The 23,617-nt window shown below is 47.3% G+C and overlaps 1 protein-coding gene across 1 annotated transcript in view; it reads right to left on the bottom strand.

The window, feature by feature from the left end:
- Positions 1-2,796: 2,796 nt before the first annotated feature.
- The window catches only part of MYBBP1A (MYB binding protein 1a), a 59,474-nt gene continuing 38,653 nt past the window's right edge, over positions 2,797-23,617 (bottom strand). The window contains exons 24-27 of the mRNA XM_075440485.1: positions 18,532-18,645; positions 6,683-6,784; positions 5,398-5,522; positions 2,797-3,429 (exon numbers count right to left, since the gene is read on the bottom strand). Coding sequence (XP_075296600.1) covers positions 2,925-3,429; positions 5,398-5,522; positions 6,683-6,784; positions 18,532-18,645 — 846 coding nt within the window. The 3' untranslated portion in view covers positions 2,797-2,924. The remainder of the gene's footprint in view (positions 3,430-5,397; positions 5,523-6,682; positions 6,785-18,531; positions 18,646-23,617) is intronic.

The raw sequence follows: 23,617 nt of genomic DNA, 5'->3' as shown, positions 1-23,617 counted from the left end.
GTGGTTGCAGCTCTGTGCCTGCCAGTGATGGAGAGCTCAGCTGGTCCCGAAACCAACTCAGCATGCTCACGGGGCAGGAACCGTTGAGGGGGGAAACGCCTGTAGACAAGGCTTCGCCCCAAAAGTCTCAGGGGGGCAGAAGCCCCTGCTGAGAGGCCACCGTACCTGCTCTGCCCATCGTCTGCCAGGGCTGGGAGCCAGCTCACGTCCCCACAGAAGCGTGCGGTGGCACCATCCAAGCTGGGGAGCCTGGTGCGGCACAGCCCCGGCACTGCTCTGGGCTGCTCACGGTGCCACCGACGTGAGCACCAGGCCCAGCTCCCACGGCACAATCCAGCCGCTGCCCTGCTGCACGTCCACAGAGACAGCCCAGTGGGCTCGAACGCTGTCTTCCCCTTCCCACCACACCCACGTACCTGTGCGCCCGCCTTGCTTCCCACCCACCACACCAGCGTGCTGTTTCTCCTCTAGTTCTGCAGGCGCAGTGGTACAAAGTCCCAGCATGTCCTGCTTACAGGCACAGAAAGAAGGAAAGAAATCTTTCGTGAAGACAGCGTTCAGATCTGAAACCCCTGCTCCCCTTCAGAGCATCTGCGGATCATTGCACACGGACAGCCCTGACCTGCTGGCCTCTTGTATGCTGCGTTTGCATAATATACGAGAAGTCATCACTCAGGAGACATCTGGAGGGGCTTAGCTGCGACTGAGGTTTTAACAAGGCAACAAACCAGCTTTCAGCATTAAATGGCAGAGGCAGGGCAGCATCCCCAGTGCCAATGGTCCCCTTTGAAGCAGATGCGCCCTTTTTCTTGCAGACAAGGCTGGCAATGGTAATTGCTGACGCATTCTGACTGGGAACAAAGACTCGCAGCTTTTCTGCACGCTGCCACAGCAGCCATTCCAGGCAAAACCCTACAACAACCTTCAGATTCATAAGTGGCTTGGGAGAAAAGGTTCAGCAGGACGAGCCCGACCCTAAATTGCCCAGAACTGGTTGGTGTTTGAGGTGGGGAAATCCCAAGCGTGGGAGCACCACACAGCGAGGCAGGCACCGGCCACTTCACTGCCGGTCTGATCGGCTTTGTCCTGGCCACCGACCTGCAGCCTAAGCCTCCAACCTGCCCGGGGACCGGTGGCTTCCTCCAACCCCCGGTGAGGCTGGAGGCCAACAGCCAGTGTGTGGGGCCAAAAGGAGAGCTGCCCTTCACACGCCCAGGGACCTCAGCAACCTTGCAGAGCTCCCCTTCACCTCCTCTTCCAACCTGTGCCACGACTTGAAGGGCGCTTGACTTGCGGACCCCAGCTCTGGTCCGCCTACTCCTCCTCATCCAGGACGCACAAGGGCTGCGGCCTCCACGGCAACAACGAAGTGCTGAGTGCCAGAGGACTCTGCCAGCTGCGACGGCAGACAGCAAAAGGCAGGGAAGGGAAGGACGTTCCCTGTTGAACCCTGCCGGCAGGCGGGCACAGCAACTCCAGCCCTCACAGGCTGCCAGCAGGAGCCAGCGTGCTCCTCGGGATGCGCAGCAGACCATGCAGGATCACTGCTCCGACGCGGGAGTGAGAAGAGGGCTGCACCCACCCAGGGGTCTGCAGCTGAACGAGTTTGCGTTGCTGCCAGCAGCTGTCTCCCAGGGAGTTTTATGCCATTTGAGAAAAGAATCATTGCAAAGGCAGATAAACAGCCACGGGCAAACACAGCCCTTTGCAGCTCTTCTCTCGCTCCCTCCAAAAGCAACATGACATTTCCAGTGCCCTCATCCACGCCTGGTGGTACCGCCCCGCCGGTGGGACACGAGCCAAAGGCACAGGGGGAACAGCCCTGCTCTGCCAGCAGCCGCCTGCTTCTGACAGGAGCCAGCACCAAACTCCGCTGCAGAAGGATGGAGAGCACCAGGGCCTTCATGGGGATGGCTCCCTCGGATGCTGGGAGAGGAGTCAGGACCAGCCACCAGCCCACACCTCCTGGCCTCCAGGATCAGGGTGGTCAGCAGGTGGGGGTGAGGAAAGGAGGGAGGAGGCTTTAGAAGCAACTACAACATGAGTAGGGTTTCAAACGCTTTGAGACTCCGCTCTCCACAAGAACTAGGTACCCAAGACAACGGAGAATCTGGTCCTGGCCTCTCCAGAGGGGTGACGGCATTCTGGCATTCAGGAGCCTGGGGATAAATAAGGAGATGCAGTTCCAAGCAGCCACCTTCATGGGCTGTCACAAGCCTGCTGGTAACAGGTGCCTGGCACGGCTGCACAGAGCCTGCTGGCCTGGCAGATCAGCAATCAATCAATCATTTCAACTGTTTCACTGTTTTACTGACGTCCCTTGTGCTACCACAGGGGCCATCACCCCTCCTGCACCCAGCAGCAAAAAGACAAGAAAGCCAGATCATGGTAGTTACTGGGTGGCCAAACTGGATATATTTGACCCCAGAATACGCATGTGCAAGCCCATTTAACTCCAGAGAGTCAGCATCTCACAGACTGGAAAAGCTGTGAGTACTGCTGGGCCTGGGCAGGACAGAAATCTGCCTTCAGGGGTTACTTCTGAACCTCCCACAGGGCTTGACCACACGACTCAGCAGTGCCAGCACACGTGCCGCGACTCTCCAAGAAATCCAAACAAGCCTCCACTTCTGCCTTGGGAAAGCATGAAGACAGGAGTCTGTGCTCCCAAGCACAGGCTGTTTGGCACCGCCAGAGAAGAGAGAGTGGGCACCGACCAGGGCCCAGAGGGTGTGTGCCCTCCTGAAGCTCCCTGTGCTCTAGGCTGCAGCCTCCACAACAAGTCAGACCCGCAGCTTTAGGGCTCAGCATCATGGAAGGTTTATTTGAAGTCATGGAGGACATAAAAACTATAGTTATAAAAGACATTAAAACCGTCCTCTGAGCCACGCTAGCCATGCCAGGCCTGGGTGAGTCCATGGAGTTTACTCCTGCAGCACTGGAGATTTTTTCCCTTTTCTTTTCTTCTTGGCTTTGCCCTGCTTCTGCTGGGTCTCCTGGCTGACACTCCCCTTGGTTTTCTTCGCAGCTGGAACCTGCTTGTCTTCACTGCCTGCATCACCTTTTCTTTTCCTGTTCATATTCTTCTTCTTCTTCTTGTCAGCCACAGCATGTCCTCCATTAACAGTTTCCTCCCCACTCCCCGCCATTGTCACCCCATTCTCCCTGACCCCTCTGTTCTGATTCTTGTGTTTGTTGCTCCTGCGCACAGGGCCTTTCTTCTGCTTGGGGGTTTCTGTTCCCAGGGGCTGCTCCTCTGGGGCTGCTGGTTCTCCATCTTCACTAGCTGCTGGGGCTGTCCCACTCTCCTGGACACCCTTCTTGCGATTCTTGCGTTTCTTGGTCTCTGGCAGGAAGCCTTTCTTCTTCCGCTTAAGCGGCTCTGCTTCCTGCACAGGCTTATTGGCTGTCTTCTCTTTCTTGGGCTTCCTGCAGAGAGAACGCCAAAAATCAGGAGCAACTTAGTTTACAGCCAGGGAGTAGTATGTCCATGCTAGAGGCAATCCACGGACAGGCAGAAGCACAAGAAAGGTGCAGGAAGCACAGGCATGCTGCAGGGATGAGTGTTATCCCCGGAGGTGGTCCGCAGTCTGCACAGGGACCGGTTAAATGAACAGCAGGAGCTGCACCAGGACTCAGGAAGGCACATGGAGACTTGAGGAAGAATCCCATTCCATAGACTAACACTGTACCTACCACCTTCTCAAGCACACCCGCCTGTGGCCCTGTGCAAGGCTACTGAGACGTTGTCTGTCTGTCCAAAGTGACAGCCCCCACAAGACCTTCACTGTGCCAACAATCCCAAGAGGTCTTCAAGCAAGAACCTCCAACAGACCACTCCAGTCTCATCTAGGCAGACTTTGTATGCACGCAAGACAGCCACTACCGCTGCCATTCTCTGGCAGAGTCCACTGGCAACGTCACCACCACCCATTCTATGCTGCTCTGCACCAGTTCAGTCCCCAGAGAGGAGACCTGGAAAGGAATCAGGCTCTAATTCCACGGCCTTATTTTCAATGTGAAGCTTTTTGGAGTTTTTCCAGCTGCATCTCTTCAGAGTAGAAAAACACTATCCTGACACCTCATGTTAGCACTTGCCTCTCAGCACCTCCATCAGGATCCTCTGCACAAACGACACCTGCTGCAGGCTTGCTCCAACTCGCCTGCACAAAGATCTCTTGGTGTCACAGCAAGATGGCACCAGCAGTGACAGCAGGCTGCACCCCTGAACCCCCATCTCTTCCTCAGACAGCACGCACAAGCTCAGTGTTCCCTGCCTTAGCAATCCCCTCCTAGCTGCAGTCTCTACTAGCTCCCAAGCCAGGCCCCATCCTTGTGCCAGCCCTGGCAGTGTGATGCCAGGGGACCTGTGTGAGGCTGGAAAAGGGCCTGGGGCTGTGTCACAGGGCTGGGTGAGGCCACTGTACCCTGCAAGCCCGTTCAAGGCATTAGAAGGGGCGACAACAACAGGTTCAGATGTCTTGTTTGATTCCTCCCCTGTGAGCCCTCTCACCATGAGCCACATGCAGGCACGTCCCTCAGAGCCTCTTCCTGGGCTGAGGTGCCACAGACCAGGCCACCCACACACTGGGATCACACCTCCCAGTCATTAGCAGAGCACCCAGCACTCCCTAATGCCGTGTCTCACTAAATACTGCCAGCAGCGAGGGGAAACAGTTCTGATTGCAAGCTATTGATAGAAAGCAGAAAAAGATCCTACACTTTTTTTTCCCCCTGGAGCAAAAGTCAAATCCAGCTGCCATTGAACGCAGGAGCACTAAAGCATAAACACTCCACACTCTCCAGCTTTCAGAGCTGCAAGGCAACCACTCCAAGCATCAGGCTGCATATCCAGACGCTAAGGAGCCCAAAAATCACTGCAGAAGATTGAAGGTCCTGGCATGTACTCTCTGGTATCCAGTCCCTTCCCAGGACAGCTACTCCTTCCCTCCAGCCTCACGTTTGCAGTCAATCCTCAGTGATGTGGCAGGAGCTTAGTGACTCCTCCTAGCCTAGAAATTCCTCTACAACTTTGGCAATGGCTCCTAAACCAGGCCACCACTTGGGACTGCTGAAAGCAGGCACTCTGTCCCTAGGTGATCAGCTGTCTCACCTCTGCTAGCAAGACACAATTCAGGTATCAGACATGCCTTACGACCCTTTCCCATCAAGGACCGATCCTAACATGTAAGCACCTACAACAACGAGCCTAGCATTGTTCCAAACAAGCAAAACAACAAGCGTTTCAACCTCACCAACCCATTTAACTCAAACTCCAGACTGAGCTCAGTGCCTTGACTTCCTTTCTCTTCCTACTTCCCCACATCAGTGAAAACAAGCAGGACAGGCAGTCAGTCCCCAGGTAAGCAGAGAAGCCGGAGTGCCAAGCATACATACATATAATTCAGCCAGTGCATGACGTTCCAGTAGAGAGAGTCGAGACGTGCTGATTTCCCAATGCCTTCTGGCTGGTTCAGAGCTACCAGCACTTTGTCCAACTCCGTCAACGTCACACACAGCTTCTGCAAGAGGCAAGTACAAACAGACAATGTGCAGAGTGAACGCAGAAGGGGCACTCGCAGCAGCAGGGCACAGGCCATCCTTGGGATAAGACTACGGCAAGAAGAATCAATCCCGCCCGGCTGCTCCAAGCTGCTGCCCTGAGCCCATTTGCAATACCACTTCACTTTGGGGGCAAAAATTGATGAGTCACACCACACCATTAGGTACAGGGTTTGCTTGAAAACTGGGTCTGTAGCATGAGGGACATGAGTCTAACAGCTAGAATTGCACTAGCATAAAAGGGACTGAAAGGTTCTTTGGCCTTCTTTCATTTTCAGTCCAAGACACGTGACTATGCACCTATCTAAAGGAAAAGCAGCATAATTTTCAGTCTGGTTTCTAAAGGACACAATCGTGCTGCCTCTGGCTGCCTCTACACCTTCCATAACCCACTTGATAATTTCAGTAAAACCAGACAGAACAGGGTGTCTCAAAGGCTATTCAGTTCCTACAAAAGTCTTGGAAATAATCTCTCTCCTCCACCCACTTTCCTATTAGGTCTTCACAAAGAAGCAGGCTGTGGTGTGAGCTCAGTGCTTATCAGCAGGAAACTGGGCTTCAGCAATTCTGCTGCTTCTGTTATTTTGCTCCAGTAAATAAAACCATGTTGGAGACTTATTTTGTCACCTACAGAAAATCTTCTCACGTTCAAAAAAGACATTTTTCATTAGGGAAAACAAAGCCCCAGAACAAAGCTTCACTCCTGCTCACCAAGCTTCAGAGTAAGTCGCAGTTTCTGGAAACTACAATCTCTGGAGTTCAGTGGAGAGGACAGAGCAATCATCTGCGACAAAACCCAGCTCACCCCCTCTGTATCCCAGGCTGCATTTCTGCTGATAAGCAAGAAGATGCCACAGTGCATTTGCGGAACACTGCACAAATCCTTCAATAAGCTCTCAGAGATCAGCTCACAAGAGCTATGGATCACTCCTTCAGACATGAGGGCCTTTCTGTCCTCAAATCCAGCTACACGTTCCCTCCAGGAGTACCTTCGATAAGAAATGAGGTGGGATGTAGCGATGGAGCAGTCACAAGGTAAAATCCAAGCATGACATTTAAAAGAGGCCTCAGTGGTACGAAGAAGAACAGCCATTTGCCACACATTGAGTCACACACTCACCTGATCTGTCACAGTTTTGAGGAGGAAGTTCAACAGCTCCAAGCTTTTGGCAACTTTCTCTTTCTCAGCCTTCAGGATACACTTGCCAACCGTTTTCAAATTCTGCAAGTTAAATGGGGAGATGGAGAAGGAACACGCATTAAATGAGGAAACAAATCACTCCCCTCAGGAGAAAGCAGAAAATGAGTAATGATTGGCAGGATTAACCTGACACCAAAATAGCTCTGAAACACAGAACCCATCAAACTCTGGAAATGCTCAGGAGGGTACGTGGTGGAAGCTGCTGATGCTCAGGTTAATTAAGAAACAACTGGACAAAATACTAGCAAGCATACCACAAAGGCACAACCCTGCTGCTCTATCTAGTTTCTAAGATAAAGCACAACTGGAAACACGTTGCTGCCTCCTGGAAAAAAAGAGGAAAGACAATATCCACCCCGGCCCTGGAAAGGCCAGGAGGCTGCCAGACAACAGACTCACCTGGGGGACAACAGCTACTCGGCTGCAGAAGCTGGGATTTACGCGTAAAGCGCTAACGCAAAATCCATTAACGCTTACACCTAGGAAATCCCAGTTGCCAGCACTAGAACAGGGCTTGTCAATCAAGCTTAAATTCACTGAAATGACCAAGAGGAAAATCTCATCTCTTTGTGTTCCCTTTAAGTGCTGCGGAGTTTCTGAGACACCGAAAGGTCTGGCTTAGAGGAAAATCACTCCAAAGATAGGTCAAATAAAAGCCAGAGTTATTTACAAGAGGAGAAGGGCACAAAACAGCCACCAAAAGGCAGCTGGATCAAAGAGGTGGCCCAGGGGCTCCGGGGTACTGATCCTCTGTGTGCAGCTGGTCCTCGCAGCCCCGCTCACAGGGTAGTTTTCTTCCCCACTGTATTTATGTGTGGGTGCATGCACCACAGCAAGCCCCACAGCGCACATGAATTACACCAGTATGAGATAGGATTTGCAGGGACAAGCTGATTGTAGATGGTGGCGTGCCCCATCACAGCCTATTTCTCTACAGGAGGCTGCACTTATGGCCAAGCCCGCCTTCACCTGGAGTTCGAACTTGCCAACGCGGCCAGCAGGCCAGGTCCACCCCAGGCCCAGCATCCTCGGTGCCTCAGGCAACACGCATCGCTGGTAAGTCACTGTACCCACTGGTGGAAGGTCATCGTAGTTCTTCAGCAGATGCAATCTCTCCTGTTAGACCATCTATTGCTTTTGCTCCATTCAAATTGGAAGTAATTTTAAGAACGCTGGGCAAACTATTCTCCATGTATGTCAGCATAAAGCTGGCAAATAAAGTAAAAATCCTCACAGACACAGAGAAGAAATTTATTCCCCAAAGCAAGCTCCTTCAGTAGTGACACCCACAACAGAAAAACAGTGATGGTCAGTAAGAGTGTAAGGAACACTTTTAGCAGAAAAAGTGGGGAGTGGGGAGACCAGATAACCTATCTGCAGAAACAGCAGCCTTCGAGTAGATTTACTATCTGTACAGTTTCCAGCACCCTGAGAGTATCTTTTTTAAATAATACAGGTACAGTTATTCCCTGACCAGGATGGTCCACTCAAGCCCTGTATTAGAAAACCACCATGTTCTGCTGGCTGGAGTTCACGCCGCAACTTCATCTGACTATCAATAACTTGTTAACTACTCTGTCCTGATATAGATAGATGCACTGCAACTCTATGCCAGAGCTGTCATTAACCTGCAAGGTCATACCATTCAGCAGCTCTAAAGTCTCTCAGGTAAAACAAGACACAAATATAGAGGGTGTGAATAAAAAATAAATAAATAAATAAAACTTCACACATAGGATATAACACCCCGTGGGCCATGCACACTCCATTTATTAGGCTTACCACAATAAATAATAATAATAACAATAATAATAATAACAATAACAATAATAATAATAATAAGCAAATCAATTATAAAAACAAAAAAGCCTGATTTGCATAAAAATTTTCTCTGCAATTTGAAGAACAAGATATTGCCAGGCAAACAGCTATTACTTGTGGTTAAAGTAGCTTGCAGAGAGGCTATTAAGTTGAGGTACTTATTTTGCTAAGCTGCATACAGGTTCATGGTGAGAGAAAATCAGTATGGATTGTCAGCTCTCCAGGACAAGAGAAATAGAGGCAGTACTGTGAGAAGAAGCCACAGTGAAGGCAACTGTCATTTCATCCTTCTAATACACAAACATTTTAGAATTACAAAGGTGTGAAACATAGATTTCATTTTCTTATCACTGTAGATGAGTGATGTAGATGACTGCATTTAAATCGCACTGGCTTGGCTCTGTCTGGTTTTGCTGCCATCCCTACTTCCCAGAATTACCCGAATGCTTTGAAGGGTTTGAAACAAATCCTACCAAAGTCATCAGAAAAGCCCTACAGCACTGAATAACACCTGAGGGGCTGATTTTCAGAAGTCTGCAAGCAGTTTTCAGGTGCTTGGGAAACTTGGATGCATGTCTAGTTTGGGGTGCCCAACCAAATTCATGCAGACCTGTGGAACGAAAAGGGTGGCTTGTCCAGCTGCAGATGGAAGACATCACTGGTCTAGCGACACCAGTGCTATAAGACTAAGCATCTATATTAAAACCAGATTTTTGCATGAGTCTGGAAACACAAGCACAGTTCAATCAGCATAAATAGCCAGAAGCAATCCAGTACAATTTAGGCACTCTGCAAACAAATAGCTCCCTACTGAAATGGATCACTTTTAAACCACTTACAAAGACCAGGAGGGAACAAGGAAGAGAGTGGGCGTGGGTGGAGAAGCCAAAGGAGCAGCAAAGAGGCAGTAGATTATCCATTCCTACAGAACGCACAGTTTTCTCTAGTCCAGAAGAGCAGACTGGCTTTAGGGAAGCTGGATTCAGATGAAGTCTTACTATTTCTCAATACATGTCTCTTGCCTTTCCCTTCTGCTACAAAGGGTGCAAAAGAAATTTACTCCGAAGAGCACAAAACCTCCAGTGCCTCTGTATGTGGTATGGCTGAGACAGTCAAGCCTCCTTAAAGACTTGCATCCAATTCCTGCTCAGCTCAGTGTTACTTACTATCCTGATCTCATCACCACTGCCTCAGAGTACTTCCCTGTTAGGTATTACACAAGATAGTATCTTCTGTCACACATGCATTGCTTCTACTCTCGTCCTCCCATAGCAGGGAGCATACACAGCAGAGCGTTTGCTTCCATGGGATTTGTGTTCGCATGCAACATCAACACAAACACGCTGAGCTCTGGTTATGTAAAAAGAAGCTGACTTTGGACCAGGGCTGCTGGCAAGCCTTGGGGAACTGCTCGCAAGCAATGAAATCCCAAGTGTGTTCAACGAGAATTGGGTCCAACCTCAAAAGCAGCTTTCCCAAGTATTTGTCATAACTTCTTGCTACATAAGGTACCGACCACTGTCTGTACATTACGGGTTCACACAGCAGATTGCTTTGGTCCGCTTCCTCACTCAGCTATCTGAAAGGCAAAATTAGCACTGCCACCCCAATTGCATAGGTCAATCATTTCACAGGCCTATAGTGATTTCATCTGGGGAATGTATAAAATAGAATCATAAAATCAAAGCAAAAGCTATTATGTAACAGATGGCAAACTGCAACACATGGCAAACATGCCTTAAAAAGAGAAGTAGTACTTCCATCATCTGCAGTGTCCTTAGGAGAGCCTTTAACACCGACTAGATTGCAAAAGACTTGCACAAGGTTGGCAAGTATCTCCATTTTACATAGCAAGGCTGAGGCATAAAGCAGGGGTTTTGCTTCCAGCTATGCTACAGGTCAGTGGTGGAGGGTTAAGCGAAAACCCAGAAGAACCTGTCTAACCACCTGTGCTGTGATTCTCTGCCATGTGCTGTTCACAAAGGTATCCAACGCTCCCTGCCCCTGCCCTCGGAAAGCATTACCAACCTAAGAGTCACATAACCCAATCAGTCAATACTCCACGCAGAGAGACCTTCTGGCTTATACTCAACAGCCACACTGGCACTACTTGCTCATTATGTTGTTTTTCTCCCATTTTCTGCTTTTCTTACTCTGCTCCTTCAGTAACAGCCCGTCCCACTTTACAGGGAATCTCAGTTCCAGTAACAGCTCAGCGATACCTGTGATGGTTAATCACATCTGTACATCTGAGCTGTCAGCAGATCTGGGCAGGTCATTTTCCAAAAGGAAAAAATGTGGAGGCAGTTTTCACAGCTGGAACTCGCATCTCAACTCAAGCCAACACAGCAATACAGTTCCTGCCTCACCCTACATGGATTCAGTTGGCAGAGATTGTTTTGCCTCTTTATGTCAAACACGGTGCTTCTACAAGCCTCTGGCTGATTCTGGTGGAGGGCACTCCTGGATCCAAACTTCTCTGCTTCCAGGATTTCTCCAAGGAGAACAGCACACCTCCAGCATCTTATCAGTGTTTTCTCTTCTACTCCTAACTCCTGCATAACATATGTAGGTATCCCAACCACTGCAGGATCCAGCCTTCGTCCCATCTCTCCTCACACTTCACACCATTCCTTCATCTTCACAAAGTACAAAACAAGTTTGGTTTAGAGCACAGGAGGTGAATACCTGCAGTCATTCAGTCATCGCAGTAGGACAGAGGGCTGGCAGCTAGTTAACCACACAGCTCCATGCCTCAGTTTCCCAGGTAGGATTTTAGTCTAAGCTCCACTGAAACCTGCCAGACAGCAAAAAGTGGTGCATGTGCATGCACAGCCAGTCAGCATCCCAGCCACTGCCCAGCTTTCGCTGCAGGGGAGATGGCAATATCCTGTTATAGGGAGACAGGAAATGTTTTTGGAAATCTCCACCTTCACACCCACCCGCAGTCTCAGCCTGCCTGCACCTCTTCCCCTGTCACAGGTACCACAGTGGGGGACACACTTAGCCCAGACTTACAAGACACAGCAGTATCTCCTGAGTGCAGATGAGTGTTCTGCTACCAGGAGACGAGCACATTTCCTAGCTGGAAGTTTGAACACCACTTAATATTTATGCATTTCCAGCACATCCTTCAGCCATTTCATTGTTCAAAACAAACAGTCCTGCCTCTCCGTGGGATCAGCCTGACAGATCCATCACTGCTCCACGAGCTTGAGAAGCCCAGCCAACCTGCATTCTTTCCACACGCTGTGCTATCTCCATCCTTCCCCCTCCTCCCCGTAACAGACTTGATGTTGATGGATAAATGTGCAGATTCATGGCTGAACACAATGCCAAGTGCCTTCTGCAAAACACATACCTCCACCCACCCTGCACAACCTTACACCCCCTGGCACAGCCCAGGGTTGCTAAGGTAAACTCTCTTCTCCAGCAGCTAACAGTACAGCAAAATTTCCACCCTACTGAACGTCCACAGTCACGACGAGAAAGCGCTGCAGAGGTCTGATCTCAGTCTGCTGACTGCTTTCACACTGACTGTGAAAGCTAGAGCTTTGCCGGAGCTCCATGCTGCGTGCAGGGTCCCAGAGCAAAGACACAGCCTGGCATTTTTGTGACTCGGGTCCCTGTGGTGGAGTCACACCCAGAGGGGCCCCAGCAAGTGGGCTGGGGACCCTACAAGCATGTGCCCATTACCTGAGCCAAAGCACAAGGCTTCCCCTGTCCACATACAGTTAAGCCAAGAGGTCTGGGAAGGGTACAGTCTTCCTCTGCTATTTAGAGGCTAATAACAAACTGACAACCAAATGAAGTATTTTAGTATTCTGTATGCTCATAGCTCCTGCTATTATCTGATGTACGCACCCTCACCTCACCTGTAATTACTCTCACACTTCTCCTGAGAGGTAAGCGGTAAGCCAGCATCATTCCCTCCCTTTCACAGAGGCTCAGAGAGGCCAAGTAACATGACTGAGTCACACAGACCATGACAGAGCCAGGAACCAACTATGAGCTTCTCAAAACCCAGACAAGCCACCCCTGAATACTTCCTTCCATTACAATGTTCACTATACAATAGAAGAACCCAAGCTAGAACTTAGGGTTAAATACTGGAAGACAAAGAGGGGAAGAGGGAAGAGTACACCACTTCACAGCAGTTTCCGTCTATCCACAGAGCCAGATCAACTTCCGACTCCGTGCACACAAGGAGAGGTTCTCACACCACCCACCTGAACAGCACAGCAGCTGCTGCCGAGAGCATTAGAAGGAGGAAAGAAAGCCCTGACAATCCCTCCTCCTTCTGTTCTCGCTCGCTAAGTTTCTGAAGACTGAAAGTATAAATGTTCAAAACTTTTTTCCTTGCATCTCTAGCAGAAACAAGTTGTCAAGAAATGCTCACAAAGGGAAGGGAACCACCAAGCTTCTGCTTGTCCCTGACTGAGAGAGAGAGAGGGAAGGTAGGGGACTAAGCAGACCCACATGCTAAAGGGTATAGCTAAAGAGCATTTTTCGCAATGTTTATTTTGGCTGTTATTAGAGGTAGGAGCCCAAAAATCCAGAAGCCATTCTCACAGAAAATGTCAATGCTTTCCCAAGTTTAAAGATCTTAACATTTTTTTTCCATGGACCATATGAAAATGCAGCAGAGAAAAACCATACAGGACAGCTGAGGGAACAGAGGAGAATGAATTCTCCACAGAGACATCCAGTACTCTGAAAGCACGTCAAAGATATCAGTTAAATCACTGCTGGACTCATTTTACAAGCTGAGAGGCTGAGAAAGGGCAATGAATTAAGAATTTATAAAGACGGACAGATAAAAGTTCAGGCAATCTTCAAGAAAAAAAATGAAGAATAGTTTTTTTAGAGATTTGATGAAGTCACTGTTAATAATTTATCTCCCTACAAATTAAGACACCAATAATCAAATGTGATGCCCTTCAGAAATGAAGGGCATGTCTACGCTGGAAGGCTATATAGCACATCCCTCTCTCTCACATGCATTTTGAGTGGCTCTGGTTAGTTATTTTATATCCCTAGCTGAACAACACAATAGCAACAAAACTCTCTAATGCCATGCAATAAAAGTCTTCAGAGAGAATACAATAACATTCAAATGATATGAGTCTTGGGAAAGAGGTCTTGGGTTATCTATACCATCCGTTGCACAGGCCATGTAATCAATGCCCTCTCTGTCTACCTTCCTGCCTTCCTACAGAAACATGGCCCAGCCCCAGTCTAAGTCACCAGCTAAGTGGAAGGAGGCATCGCATGCATCTCATTAGGATTACGTGTATATTTATCTGAAAGTCTCTAGTACTGGTGGAATGGGAGTGCTTTGGTGTCACACTGAAGTTAGTTATCAGATTCTGCAAGCATTTTTACATTCTAGGATGCCTTGATCCCATTTATGGCTTCACACAGCCAACCTGAACGCTATCGGCTCTGCTCGTCCCTTATGACATTGACAAAACAAGCAAAGGAAAAAACAGTAGTGAGGTTGGGCCCTTCCTACCATGTACTTACTGCAGAAGACAGATAAAGGAAACCCTCAGGAAACTGCTGTGTACACGCCAGAGAAAGCAGTTTTAACAACAGTTTTCTGAGGGCTGTTTTGTTTTGAAGTTGCTCAGCCATGAAAATATACACTTTCTGGAACATTCCTCAAAATCCTTTCCCACTTCCCCCTGACTTTCATACCGTAACTGAGAGCTTCAGCAGAAGCTGGGAGTTACACAAAGCACCTCAGTTCAGGAGGGCAAGCCAGTCCCTGGGAAAGGGATGACAGAAAAAGGTAATAAAACTGTGTATTCAGATCCTGCAGCTTCCTGCCCCAAATCTGTCAGTGAGTTAGTAAAAAAACTGGCATGGCTTCAAGATCACCCTACAGCCAAGACAGCAATTTTGTAACATATTGGAAAGAAAACAGAAACATATCTAACAAAGGTAACAAACAGCAAAATGTACCCACAATGACAACTGGCTGAGCTGAAAGACCAAATTGAGAGGTGCTTGACAGAGTCAAACAGACTGTGTGAGCCCTAGCACCAACCCCACAGAGACCCCTCACCAAAACCGCACCACAGTTCCCTGCATGAAGTGGGGAACTCGGGCCTCTTGGGTTCTGCCAGCAGCTTCTTCGCAGGACTCCTGGCAGCCTGAACTCACAACCACCAGCATTCCTCCTTAGACAGCATGGGGACAGAGATTGCTACCCAACACAATGGGGTGTTCTGAAGCCAAGATAAGAAACCGTCAGATTGTCTATGCAGAAGGAGGGTCTCTGGGATGTCTCAGGAGACCCAGATTTGATTCTTGGCTCAGCTCCCAGACAAGCGTGTCATCTGTAAAACAGGGTGGACGACTTCAGTAAACTGAATACATTAGCTCCTGGGTTTCCACAAAATACTTTCTTCATTATATCAACAACTCACTGGTTTGACTGTCCTTTGTAAAGTGCTTTGAGACCTACCGATAAAAGAACAAAGCTCTCGAAGAGGAAGAAGTCTCTGTCAGATGCTCTAGCATCTCAGGTGAGCTCTGTCATTTACAACATGAAGCAACTTGATTTCTTTAGACTGTAAACACAATTGAGGTGTCTAGACTCCCAACATTAGAATAAACTTGAACAACCATAGCAAGGTTCTGCTTTGTTTAAAGTAATTAGGACCGGGGAGGCTAAAACCGTGCCAGAGGTATTTCTCTACTTCCTTACCTTTGTTTGCTGTGCAATAAAAGCAGCTCACAGGACAGTCCCACAGCTTGTGGACAAGGCTTTCTGCCCAGGTGACCCAGCAGAACAAGCCAAGAGCACCAACAGCAAGTAGGGCTCTCAAGAACAAGTCAGCTCCAAAGTACGCGTTAGGATATCAAGACTGCCCTTGCTGACAGTAAGGAGATGGTAAACATTAATTCCTCATGACTGTGATATATGTTTTATAAGCACGCTTAAACATTTTGGGAACAAATAAGGTCAAGTTAGCTTATGTAAGCACAAGAGCCATTGCCTCGCAGCAACCGGAGTGGCTATTTCAGGCAGCTGTCTCTTCATTTAAAGTTCCTGGCCATTGATTCTCCCTCATCTGCCTCTTAGTTTTACACACATAATACAACGATATCCAAGACTGCAGCATTCTCACATTACTTGTTTCCCAGTTCCAGCACATATCGCTGCCTAAAACCATCCCAGGCTCCCTGCTCCTCACCAAGTGATCTGCAGGTATGCAATGCAATCACTGAGGCAAGACGGGATGAGAAAGCAGCCACCGGGAGACAGCACCCCATCCTCTCTCACAATCTCACACCTACAACGGCAATCCTGCACTTCAAGAGCCACCAGCCCCATAGCTGCAAATCTGACCAAGGACGCAGAGAGCATAGCAAAGCCTTCAGGGGACTGCTTCCTTGTGAACAACACTGCTGCTTGAATTACAAGTGCGCATCAGTACAGTCAGTGACAGAGTTGGCCCTCCCAGGTTATTTCAGACTTCTCCCTGGGTCAAGAAAGGTATAAAATTCTGCATTATCATTTTTTTCTCTTATAACAGCTATTTGTGAGGGATGGTGTCAGTAACGGCCAATGACAGCAAACGCAGACCTTTCGACTCGAGGTAGGGCAATAAAACTTCACCATTTTCCACAGCGTCATGAACTACTGCTCTCAGTAGAGGTTCTCATGGGTAAGCTCTTACACGCCAACATCTACCTACTTACAAACCCACCTCCAAAATCATGCCTGACCTGGAGTGGCCCACCGAAACTAGTCTCAGACGAAAAGGGACGAGACTGAGCTGCAGGAGAAACTCTCAGTTCTGCAAATGCCCTCCCTACCCTCTAGTTAAGCAGAGGCATGTGTGGACATCAGGGACAGAAAGGGCTATTGTTTAGCCCAAGCTCTCACCGAACACAGTCCAAGCAATCTCACCCCATAATTTCAACATCAAGCCCCTAAATTCCACCCAGCCTGCAGCTTCACTTCCAGTCAAGCACACAGTCTCCACATGGTGATTCAGAGCTAATAAACTCTTCAGCAAGTTATTTTAATGTTGGATTACTGTCTTTGACTAATACATACTTTCTACAGATTCTAAATCTGCTCAGTTTCCAGCCTCTGACTTCTACTACAAGGTATTTTTCACTGTCTCCAAAAGAGATCAGTCATCATATGAGTATTGTTCTACTACACTGTAAAGCCACAGCACGTTTTTACAGCTTTTACTCAGATAAGTGAGCATTTCTGCGCCACCAAAAAGACAGAGAATACCTTTTGCAGCTCTAGAAAGTTTTGCAGCATAAGTGCCAGCATTTGGCTATGAATCAAAACTGTTGCATGGAGTATAAAGTCCTTGATCCCTCCTAACTATAGCAACACTTCAAGACGCAGCTGCCTCAGCTCCAAGGAGCCACACCAGCACTGTGTTAGTGCAAAGGGGTAGCAGGAGGAAGGAAGACAAAACCCAATACATATATGTCCAGCAACAGAGCACTCTGTAAAAATAATACGTCAGGGCTTTTTCAGGCCAAGAAGGGAACCAGCATCTATATGCCACTGTCAGTTAATGGTATGGGAGGCCTCCTGCCCACAGGGTATACCTTGGACAGCCCAAACCAACTGACAGTATTTCCCAGGAATTTCTCTGTAAACAGAGAAGACCACAGAAACGAGAAGCACTGACGAAGCTTTTGTAGCAAAGCTGATTAAAACATTGGATGGTTTGCAAGTTGCTAAACTTTCCCTAATAAGAACCACATAAAGGCATTATAAATGTTTGTGGTTTCCCAGTGAATCACCGAGTCCTGCAGGTATTCAGCTGCTAGAGAGAAACACGAAGATGACCGGGTTGGCAGGAGTGGCATGTTTCATGTATCTGGAAAATAAAATCACACCTAACTTCACCCACTGAATTCCTGATGTAACCATTAAATAAAAGCTATTTAATGAAACCCAGGATTACCTGCTTCCTCAAGAATTATAAACAGCACCTCTGAATTCTTTGATTTAAACTTGCTTAGACTTTGTCCCTCCTTGACAAAAGAAAACAGCGCTAATTGTTTCATTCCAACATGGTAAATTATAGAATAGCCTAAATTACCACGTAACCAGCATTTAAAGAAGTAAGTACAGAATGAAAGCTGCACTTAGAAAGAGATCAATACTAGAGTTACGTAGGAACACCAAGGCTGGAATCTCCCAAGTCATCAAGTTTAGTCACCATATCATAACATTACTTTGGCTCCTTCGTTCTCCCCACATCAATCCACAAGAACACAATTAAATGGCATATGCTTCTCCAGTCTCCTGTCCCACAGATCACCACCTATGTAATAGCTACACCCAAAAACTGTCTTCAGGTACAATCCACACTTGCCACTGAATCTGGAGCCCTGCAATTTCTGTTGCTGTTTTTTCCATATAAATTATTTCCCAGTGCATTTTAAGGTTTCCCTGACAAACAATATTAGCACGGGAGTCTGAACCAGAAGGCCTGCAACGCGCCAGGAGTCAGAACTCTAGTGCACCTCAGCTCTATCTCTTTGGCTCTGAAGTTCATTCAAACACAGAAATTCTGTAACATTTTCTGAAATTCAGTAACTGTTCACAATACCTTTCAACTCAAAACTTAAATTTTAAACCCCACCTTAAATTGATCTGTAGGAGTGTATTCCCTAAAACTTGAGCTCTCTCTCTTGGATCCATACACAGACACCACTGAGCTGTACCAGGCACATTTCTTGCACTCTGTGAAAATACATCTGAACAGCGGTGTTACAAGAATGCTGTAATGCTGGTGGACACTACTCGGACCTGGTGCAAGCAGACACAACCCCTCTAAGATCAGTTAAGCCGAGCACAGATGCAGACTCCAGCTCCGAGAGCGAGCACCACACTAGTAAAAGCAGCACCCATTAGGTGCTATCTATATGTTTAACATGTTGAAGCTTGTTACCTTTGTCACTTGGCTGATGCTTTCTCTGATCAATTCCTCCCACTCCTCCTCTGTCATGAAGAGCTTCAGTTCACGAAGTAGCAGAACATCGTGGAGCAGCAAGCAGGCCTGGGCCTGAAAGAGAAAGGGGAGAGGAGATGTGAAACTCCACACTCTGTAGGGGAGGTGTTAGCAATGCAAATAGCTGCTGAAGCCACCCGCTAAGCACAGCATCCAGGGAATGCCATGTTACAATTGCTGCGTATCCTCACCAACGTGTATGTCGCTCTGTTAGAAAACGTTTTCTAGACCCTAACAGAATCACTCCTCAGGAGACAGGGTGGTGGGTTTTGGTCAAATGCACACACTTAAAAGAGAAGGTCAAAGGGGAGAGATCATGCTGCTTCTAGATTTAGGCATCAATATCCAAAATATGCATTAGTAGCTGCTCTGGGTGCATCACTTTCAGTCTCCAAAACACTTCAGGCAGCCTTTGTGTGACTGTACCCTTACTTTGTCCCGATGAATGCAGCAGGCACAAATAAACAAAAATAAAAGCTGGCAGGTTAGCAAATGCTTCGTTTCAAAGGAACCCTAGATGGAAACTGCTGTTCAGAGCAGCACTCAGCCTTGCCCTGGAGTCAAACTTGCTCATTAAGTCTCTACATTAACACAGCAATGAAAAGAGTAGCCACCAGAAAACCAATAGTAATCTGCAATCTCCTCACAGGTCCTTTTCTGCTCCAGAATTCCTATTTTAAGACTTTCTTAGGTACAAGAAAAATGCAGCAATAGAGCAAACCAAATTATAGAAATGCACAGAACACACTAATGAGGATTAGTGCAAATAGTTTCGGGGATTTAAAGGGAAAATTTTTGTAGCAGCATGGAGTTAGTGAGCAAATTCTACCCACATACAAAGAAAAAATGTTGCCCCTAGCTGTCACCACACAGACGGAAATTCAATGCAGGTATAAATACCAAAAATCATTGGGAATTACAGTCTCATCCAAAGCAACCAAGGGCTGACATCTTTTAATCACACTTTGCAACTGAACCCACCCTACAGAAAACAACAGAGCAGAGTTTGTAAAACTCTTTATCAACGACATGAGGCCTCAAGGAAAAATGCAACCTGGTGATACCCAACCTGGCCTCCAGATACCCCTTGGGTGCAAAGGAAGCAACCCAGAAAACACGTAGCAGGAGGCTAAAAACCGGCCGTATGGTACCCACACTTCTACTGGTGCATTTTTAGGGAGCTATTTACTCAAGAATTCAAAGTGAGGGAAGAAAAGAAATCCCTGGATCTCCTGTGAGCAATAAGACCATCCAAAGCTGTAGGCTGTTGAAGAGAACACTTAACAAGCTCAAGGGGTCTGTGTTTCCTATACACCACACTCCAGGCTTCTGGGAGGGACACGACATGGAACACACATCCCCCACCAGATAATTTCAGCACTCATATTTGTGTTACAATATAGGGGACCTAATATATACTTACAAATATCTGAAGGGTGGGTGTCAGGAGGATGGGGTCAAACTCTTTTCAGTAGTGCCCAGCGACAGGACAAGGGGCAATGGCACAAACTGAAGCACAGGAAGTTCCAGCTGAACATGAGGAAGAACTTCTTCCCTCTGAGGGTGACAGAGCCCTGGAACAGGCTGCCCAGGGAGGCTGTGGAGTCTCCTTCTCTGGAGATTTCAAGACCCGCCTGGACAAGGTCCTGTGCAGCCTGCTCTGGGTGACCCTGCTTTGGCAGGAGGGTTGGACTAGATGACCCACAGAGGTCCCTTCCAACCCCGAACATTCTGTGATTCTGTAATGTCACACATCTATGCAAGCTTACCTCCAGTTTGCACCAGTATGGCCAATGAAGAGAATTATCCAAATAGAGCAAGCTTTCACTCACAAACAGAAAATTTGTTCTTTACTTCAGGGAGAAAATGTGGCAGGGAACCTACGTCAAAAGACTTTTGTTGCTTTAATGAGAGAAAGCACCCTAATGCCATATTCGAGGCAGGCAAGCTTACAGATTCCTTGTAATTATGGGGAGGCTGTGTCTTACAGAACAAATTATGGCATGTCTGCACGCATGTACTAAATGTAGTGGAAAGGCACTTCAGTGCAATTACAAAGAGAACGTGACCCTTGGAGTAGATGAGAGGCCATAATTCATCCTGAAAGGCTCAGGCAGGGTCATAAACCTCAAGGCACCATCTCTTCTTCGACAATTACAAAAGCATTCATACTGCAAGTGGGTGCAAAAGCACAGAGAAGGGTCCTGTTAAGCCATCCTGATAGTACCTCAGAACTACAGATTTACTCAAGAGGCAAGCAGAGGACCAGAGGCAACAGTGATAAGGGCCTGCTCAGGAAATGTATCAGTCAGCCCAGTCAGCAGTGGGTGGGAGCACTGCAAGTCAGTGAGGAAAAGAAATCCAAGCCATGCAAAGGAACAAGTTGCTCTGGAGAACTGAGACTCAAATGCTGGACTGACAGAATAGACCCAGAACAAGACCTAGTGCTCAGCAAGCACTAAGCTTGAATATTATTTTAAAAGAAAGGAAAAAAAACCACTGGACATTCCCTCCTGTGTGTCATAAACGAGTAAGTTGAAACACCCAGTCATCTGATAATCCTGGCTGGTGCTATCATCCTTTAGTAATTTTGTCACACTCATAGCTTTCATGCCTCCAGCCTATATATTAGATCCAAGCAAAGAGAAAATATGTTTTGAGTTTCACGTAATTAAAACATTGCTATTGCTGTAAACACAATCCTGTGTTTCACGATTTTTTCAATTCAATGATAATTTAGTACTAATCACAAACAACTCTTCTCATTTGAAAGAATAAAAATAAAATATTTACTTGGTGGCTGAAATCAAATTTGGCTTAAGCACGTCTCAGTCAGAGAGCAGACGTGACACTAATAATTACAAGGTCCTCAGTGCCCAGTGCCATGCTATGTGGTAGTTTAAGGTTATCACATTCCTCACAGAGTCAGTGACTCTTCTGTTCCTAGAGCTAGTTATTAACACATAGCTCTCACGTAGCCTATTTTTCCAAGGCAAACTGCACAGTTAAACACAGAAAGTTAAACCACTGGGAGAGGAACTGACATCAGCGGAGTCAGCCAGAAAAACCAGGAGCAGAATCAAAACTAAAACCCAAGTTCTTCAATCCCAGTCCAACGGTAAACCCAGTAGGAAACAGTGCTCAAGGCCAGGTTGGACGGGGCTTTGAGCAACGTGGTCTGGTGGAAGGTGTCCCTGCCTGTGGCAGAGGGGTTGGAACGAGATGATCTTTAAGGTCCCTTCCAACCCAAACTTTTCTGCGATTCCATGATTTACCCTGAACATGTTCATGATGTGTCTTTTACACATGCTACAGGGACCAGCTGCATGTTTTACCATCATGTCACAGACCAGCAGCGATTCGAAGTTTGGAAAGCACTCCCACAAAATCCAGCACAGACCTGGAGCTCAACAATGGCTCAGTCCTGTCCCTCTCCTTCCTGCCCTCCCCAGCATCACTGAATTTTTTGCATGTCTTCTAAGCATCTGGCAATTTTGGAGGCTGCCAGAACAATACTGTTCCCAAGAATATCATAGGGGATTCTCAGTATTTTCTCCGTGCCAAATCAAGCCTGCTGTGTTCATGACAGCCCTACGAGAGCATCAAGTATTATCAACACTTCACAAAATGGACAAAAACAGCAGAAGACCCAAGAGTCCCAGCTACCAAACACCAGTCCAGTTCAGAAGAGAAAGCTGTCGTCCCCCCATACACACAATCTCTGAAATGAGAATAGTTACAAGCAGTTGACAGCCACATTAGAGCTTTTTATTAAGGGCAGAGGAGAATCCCATCCTGTGTCCTAGGAGCCACCCAGTTGCCTAATCAAAACATTTTCTCCTTAATGTCAGTTTTCAAAAAGAAAGACCAGAAAATAGTACAAAAATAAATAAAATTGAAGTCTATTCAAGCAAGGATAGTAGATACATACATACACTCCCACATATATCTGTCAACCATATGACTAAACGAGGCAGAAATGCTCATTATCAGTCCATGTGGGAGACGACAACAAACAATAACTAACTGCAGTGCTGACCCTGTGATTTTCAGCCAGCTTGCTTGCTTTCTTTCTTACCTACAATGATTACACAAAATGCCATTCAGTATAAACGGTCAAGATTTCTTTCTGAAATAGTAAATGTGCTCACTGCAGTAACCGAGATGTGCTGGTAGCTCCCAGATGTGCTGGTAATTCCCAGATGTGCTCATCCACCTCATTTAGATGCTAAAAAGGAGTGCAGGCTGGCGGGTTGTTGGCTTATACAACCTGCCTTTACCCTTCGCCGTAAAGGACAAGGCAAGCAGCCTGACTATTTAAAATGGCAAGCAACAGATTAACCCCTACCAATTCAGCCACTGTTTTCTTATTAAAAGCAAATATCTAGCACAGGCATAGTAGCCATGTAGGTCAGAAGAGCAGCTCTCCCCAGTCACCAGCCAGGTGAGCTGGATGGAGGGGAATAGATCCAGATGTCTTTCAATCACTGCGGCTGGGAAAGAGAAAAGCCAAAACCAAACAAGCCTTTGCAATGATGAAGTGATTCTGTTTGCAATCTTAAAGGGATGAAGGCATGACCTAAATTCAGGGCTGTTTTTCAAAGAAAAGCACACTGTTAATAGGAAGACACTTGTCTGTGATGTGAAAATAAATGTTTTTTTCAGTCCCAAGTGTTTTAGGAGGCTGGCTGGAGGGGGCTTTGCAAGCAAATGAAAAAAGATACCACACAGACACACTCCCATGAGAAAAGACACTGAAATCAGCAGTTACCCACTGCCACCAGAGCAGCAAGAAACTGAAGATGTGCCCACACTGCAACGCGCCAAACACCAAGCCTGAGTTTTCACACAGCCATTTCGCCAGATGATCTCAAAGCAGCTTGCAGGCTACAGCTGATTAACCCTTCCAAAGTCCCTTATAGCATTCCCAGCTTACAGGAGAGAGGCAGTAAGTTTAACTGGCTTGCCTGAAGCACATGGCAGGCAGAAAGGTCTCATTAGGTCTGACCCAGGACAGTATCTGAGC

This window comes from Opisthocomus hoazin, chromosome 20 (assembly GCF_030867145.1).
Source record: "Opisthocomus hoazin isolate bOpiHoa1 chromosome 20, bOpiHoa1.hap1, whole genome shotgun sequence".
Lineage (NCBI taxonomy): Eukaryota > Metazoa > Chordata > Aves > Opisthocomiformes > Opisthocomidae > Opisthocomus > Opisthocomus hoazin.
Note: the sequence above shows the minus strand (reverse complement) of the source record. Positions and strands in the feature narration are given on the sequence as shown.